We start from the raw sequence: 5,779 nt of genomic DNA on the forward strand, positions 1-5,779 counted from the left end.
GCCACCTCCCACCATGACCCCGAGGAGGAGGAGCGGCTGGTGCAGGCCGTGATGGAGGACTCCGAGAGGGAGTTCAAGCGCAGCCAGGAGGAGCAATGGGAGGGGCTGGAGGAGATGATGGCGCCCTCGGCCGCCGACGATGTCTACATCCCGGAGTTGGAAGTGAAGCATGAGGTGAAGGAGGAGGTGATGGAGGAACGCCCATCTATCCCAGTGTGGAACCTGTCACTGTACGGGCAGTCATGGTCGTGGACGACCATGGTGCCATGCAGCCCGCCCTCGCCACCACAACCAGCACCGCCTGCCGCGTGGGCGCCGAGGTCACCACCACCAACCCCGCCACCACCACAGCCTGCACATGCCGCACCCGCCCCAATTTGTGTGCCGCCACCCCACCTCTGGACGTCGCCTCCCTACATCGACCTCACCACGGACGACGGGGACGAGGACGGTGACGCCTGAAGACAACCATGATGGCGGCGGGCAGATCTACCTTTTATGTTTTAAAAAATCAACTTAAGTTCTATGTGCGGCCGTGATTTAGTGGACTTTTTATTAAGTTATTGTAATATATGTGCCCATTTTAAATTATTTTCCAATGCCTTTTTCCCTTTTTTCGATCAAACAGACAAAATCCGGATAAGCCGACGTCCGTTTAAGGTCTAGCTTCGAAGTTGGCCTTAAAAGAGGCGGCGGGCGCGTGGATTGTTTTCAGCAAGCTTTTCCCGAAATGCTACACACACGGGCATCAATTTTACGGGGTTCACGGAGAGGCTGAGGTGGGTTTTTTTAATTGGGTGCAAATCAGGATAAGGGCCCCACCCCAGCTGAAAATCAGGGGGGCAAGTTTAATTAGGAGGAAAGAGCCCATATTAGCATGTAAGAGTCTGTGAGTCTAGTATTTTCGCACAAAAATTATACCATGAAAAATCTTCTTCAAATCAAATTACCTATACCTTTTTTTTTGCGAATAAAATTACCTATACCTTGGTGGCAGCTCCTCACTGGCCAATGGGACACCGGTATGCATTCCCGGAACGGATGATGGCCAGTCAAATCAAATCTGAAGGAACCTGCACCCTAGACCCTGCCCATTCTCTATAAATAGCGCTTTTCTGCGTGCAACTAGCTAAGCAACACATCCTTTTTCACCTGTGCTCTGGCTAGCTTCTAGCTTCCTCGCCCCTTTTGCCCTCTCTCATCATCCACATCTTCCAAAACAAACCAAGTTGTCATACAGATCGAGTGGCACAACCTCTGGATGGACTTCGATACGCTGAACTCTCACCCGGAGGCGCAGCTGGAGCTGATGAACGCAATGCTGCAGCTAGAGCAGCTCACCGCGCTCCCTGACCACGCCATGCCGGTGCCCCCTTCTCCATGCACGCAAGCCCCTCGTCACCAGTTCTCGTCGGCGCCTCACATGGCGAGCGCCAACGCCGGCGGGGCCTACCACGACCCGTATTCCCAGCTGCCGAACTCCGCCCCCTACAACGGCAGCCACCGTCGCTCCGAGTACACGGCGACGTCGCAGCCTCCACCCGACGGCGCTGGCGGCACGGGGCCGGCGGCCATGCGGGAGATGATCTTCCGCATCGCGGCGCTGCAGCCGGTGAACATCGACCCGGACACGGTGCGCCCGCCGAAGCGCCGCAACGTGCGCATCTCGACGGACCCGCAGAGCGTGGCGGCGAGGATGCGGCGGGAGCGCATCAGCGAGCGCATCCGCATCCTGCAGCGCCTCGTTCCGGGCGGGACCAAGATGGACACCGCGTCCATGCTGGACGAGGCCATCCACTACGTCAAGTTCCTCAAGACGCAGGTGCAGTCCCTGGAGCGCGCGGCGGCGGCCAACGGCCAGTGCGCGCCGCCCAACGGCGCGGCGGCCGCCGAGGCCTACCAGGGCCTGAACGGGCCGTGGTAAGATGAGATCACGTCGGCCACCCGCATGTGCTTACGGTCCGCGCGACATGACATATATGCATGTGCATGTGATGACATTAATCGACGTTGAGCCTGGAGCATCGCTCGTACGGCGAGGAATGCGCGCGTTGATAGCGTATGTACGGTCCTGTTTTGTAAATTGAGATGTACTAGGAGACCTACTAGGTAGTATGAGCACGAGTACTAGTACCGGGCATGCTTGTTACTGAACTCGCAAGCCGGTCACAGCTCATGCACAAGCTTAAAATGTTGCTCAGCCTTGTACTCTTACTACTGCATGCATGTATGCATGCACCTATCTTATGAGTAAGTTTTTTTTAGGGCTATCTTATGAGTAAGTATTGTAGCATTTTCAATCGCTGCAACATTAAATAGTTTGTCCTTGCAACTTAGAACTACGAAGAAGTACATCTTAGATGCGCTTTTATTTTTAAAATTTGTTATGGGCGTCATCTTACATGCCCTTTGTTCTTGAACTACGCTGTAGGTCCAGATTAAAAGAGAACACAAAGTGGAAACATGCATATTGAAGGCTAGGCTAGTTTGCTATTGCGCGCGTTGTGTTGAAGTTACTTCCCTGATCGACTTTTTTTTACTTCTCTAAAAAGCTGTAGAAGAACAGCTGGGAAAGCATGAAAAAGTTGATTAGCCAAATGATAGAATAGGCAAAAGCTTGATTACCATAATCTATTGTGATGTCAACCACGTCTTCAGTTGTCAGCTGCTGCTGCTCTTGAAATGTGTTGTGCTGCACTTGTTTATGGTTTTGCAGCAGAAAAATAGACACGAGAACAAAAGAAATTAAAGTTAATTAACCAAACGGTAAAATCGGCCAAAAAATGGGTTGGACAAACGGTATCATCGTTTGACCTTTTTTTCTTGTTATTTGTGACTATTTTTTCACATTGAAATAAAAAAGTAAACACGTTACAACACAGTTATAAATCACTACTTGCTCGGCACTTTGGATGGAGTAGATGGAGTTCTGATGTAGATTATTGCCGTCTCTTTGGGGTGGTGAGGTTAGGGTTTCGCGTCGTGTGGCGTAATTTGACATCAGGTGCTTCAGATTTATGAAAGGGTTCAATGGCGACAACTGCTGCTTCAGGGCGCTAGTCTTTGGGGCACGTGCACTAAGACTTCTCAGCTGTCAACAACAAGGTCAAGGTGACTCCGATAGGCAAGCGGCGACAGCGGTGCGTTTTGGTAATAATAGTGGTTGTTCGATAGTGTCAGAAATTTGACGTAATTCGTATTATATTTGAGACGCTTTGTAGTTCTGATGAATTTTTATAATAGATCAGATGATTTTCGGAAAGAAAAAAAAACTTCCTCGGCTCTGAAGCCTACGCATGCATAATGGCTAGCTAGCTAGAGACTGGAGCAGAGAACAGTGGGTACAAAAACGAGCCGGCTTTCCGTGCACAGGACATGTTTATGCAGCAAGGAGAAAGAGCCACTATACGACCGATGATTGAATAAATTGAGCCCCTGCTGATCCTTAAAAAACGAGACTATTCCATCGATCGGGTGGGAGTGGCATTGTTTGCACGCACGCCCGTGCCCCTCAGCCACGAGCGAGGGTGGCTCGAATGGAGAAGCCTGGCAACGCCTCGGCGGGCGCAACGGCGCGCCCGCTTGCCCCGCCGTCGTCACGTCCTACGTTGGCGCACTGGAGCGGCCCCTGTGCGTGCACAGCCGCCGTCCCGGAGTGGTGCGGCCGCGGTCTTGCTTTCCAGACGCTAAGCCGATTCCGGAACGCGGCCGTCTCTGCCGCAAGCTTTTGTCATTCCGCATGTGCCCGTGTCCGACTGCCGTAAATGCCTCGGCAGCGGCGTGTCTACCGATATTCCCACCCCGTTCCGTCCCGAATTGTATTTGTACGTGGTGGCTTCATGATCAGGATCAGGTGCTGCCGTTCATGTGAAGTGAAGCTCAAGCCGTGCGATGGAAACCTAGCGGTTACCGGTGGTTCATGCGTCTGGATTCCTTGCGAAAGCCAGTCTGAAGGATGTGGCGAAGGTAAGATCAAACAGCCTTTGCAAGCTATATATGCAGAAAGGAAGAAAATAAGCGCCGGCGATAATGTTAGCGACGAAAAGGACCGAGGTACGATCAAATCAAGCCGGGTAAATCCAAAGATTTCATACATGCATGTGCTGCATTGCATGCACCGCGCGGCCATGCATGTGCCGAGAAAATTGCTACGTTGTCTACGTACCACCCCACCCCTTTCGACAAATAGTCCTTGTGAAACCGACGTCTTCGATCCCGCAAACGCGCTCTATCCATCGGTGCGAGTCTCTCGAGCCTAGACGCTAGCTAGGCTGAGGCTTTCACCACCCGGCCTCCTTGATTAATCTCATGGAGGTCTTTTCAACTTGACCGTACACCTCTGGCCTGTCGGCATACAACAACGACCATAGCTAGCGCCGCAGATACCACTCCAGTACATGGGAGTACCGTACTTTTCTTTCTTCGAGCGTGATGTTAAGTATACTTCCTCCAACAGAAAGGAAACTAACTTGATTGGCTAGTAATAATAAAGAAAGAAAGAAAGAAAGAAGAAAAGAAAGGACTAGACGTAGAGAAGCCCTTGCTCCGTGAATCTCTCTGACCGATCGTGGAAGCATAGGATTTGCGCGGCATTGCCATCAATGAGAGTGTGGGGCCCTAAGGTCCCTCCCAATGCTTCACCTTGTACATGTGTTAACCTTGCAATGTAGGCAAAAAAAATCGATGAGAGAGTTGAGTGTAGTAACCCTAGTGTTAGAGTTGTGTCGAATATTATTGTACAAGGTAGGTTACAATTGGACTGTGGGTCGTATGATGTGTAAATAGGATATGGAGTCGTGTCCTGATAGGACACTTGTATCCTAGGCTCTTAAATATTGAGAGGGTAGACACACGATGTAACCTATGCCAACATAATAGCACAGGTACACGGAGCGAGCCGGCGGCATGTGCCGGCACCCGGGCAGCCGAGGTGTGCTATTGTAGCGGTGTCACGGGGAGGAGCCCCCGTAGTGAGGCCGCGGGGATGTAGCTATATCGATGAACCTCGTTAACAAATCTCGGTGTCGTAATCGTGTGATTGTTTGGTCCTCGGTAGATCAACGATGGCCTCGGATTAATTGTACCAAGTGGTATCATGGCAAGGTTCGAAGAGGCTGTGGAAGTTGATCTAGAGGAGCTGCCGTTGTGATGCATTGGTGCGTCGTTGAAAATTGGAAGTTACGGCGGTTACTTGGAATTTTTTTTGTGTTCGACTGGAATTACGAGACGGGCAAGAAATCGCCGAGTATAGGCAGCCGGCTTGGTATCAAAGGGATCTCAAAGAAGCAAAGGATCGATGTTAGGCAGCGAGAAGCCATGGAAGTTGGCGGCAGAGCGCGTGTGTAAGGATCGATTGGATCAGATTGATCTCGGCGACGGCGTGTAGCAGTAGGAGTCCTTGTCTTGGATCGGCGAGATGTGTACGTGTGTGTTACAAGGGCGCGGCTAGGCTGGAGGCCAAAGTGGAATTTGATGGAAATATGCCCTAGAGGTAATAATAAAATGGTTATTATTATATTTTCTAAATCATGATAAAGGTTTATTATTCATGCTAGAATTGTATTGACCGGAAACTTAAATACATGTGTGGATACATAAACAAATACCATGTCCCTAGTGAGCCTCTACTAGACTAGCTCGTTGATTAAAGATGATTAATGTTTTCTGACCATAGACATGAGTTGTTATTTGATAACGGGATCACATCATTAGGAGAATGATGTGATGGACAAGACCCACCCGTTAGCTTAGCATAATGATCGTTCAGTTTATTGCTATT

General features: G+C 50.5%; 1 protein-coding gene across 1 annotated transcript; it reads left to right on the forward strand.

The window, feature by feature from the left end:
- The first annotated feature begins 1,149 nt into the window (after nt 1-1,149).
- LOC123169710 (transcription factor HEC2-like) lies at nt 1,150-2,286 on the forward strand. The gene has a single exon (XM_044587581.1). It carries the CDS (start codon nt 1,262-1,264, stop codon nt 1,922-1,924), a length of 663 nt encoding a protein of 220 aa, XP_044443516.1. The 5' UTR covers nt 1,150-1,261; the 3' UTR covers nt 1,925-2,286.
- Nucleotides 2,287-5,779: the final 3,493 nt, after the last annotated feature.

This window comes from Triticum aestivum, chromosome 7D, assembly GCF_018294505.1.
Source record: "Triticum aestivum cultivar Chinese Spring chromosome 7D, IWGSC CS RefSeq v2.1, whole genome shotgun sequence".
Taxonomy (NCBI): domain Eukaryota; kingdom Viridiplantae; phylum Streptophyta; class Magnoliopsida; order Poales; family Poaceae; genus Triticum; species Triticum aestivum.

Coding starts and splice junctions, on each gene's coding strand:
- LOC123169710 (XM_044587581.1), top strand. CDS start 1,262: ATGGACTTCGATACGCTGAACTCTCACCCGGAGGCGCAGCTGGAGCTG.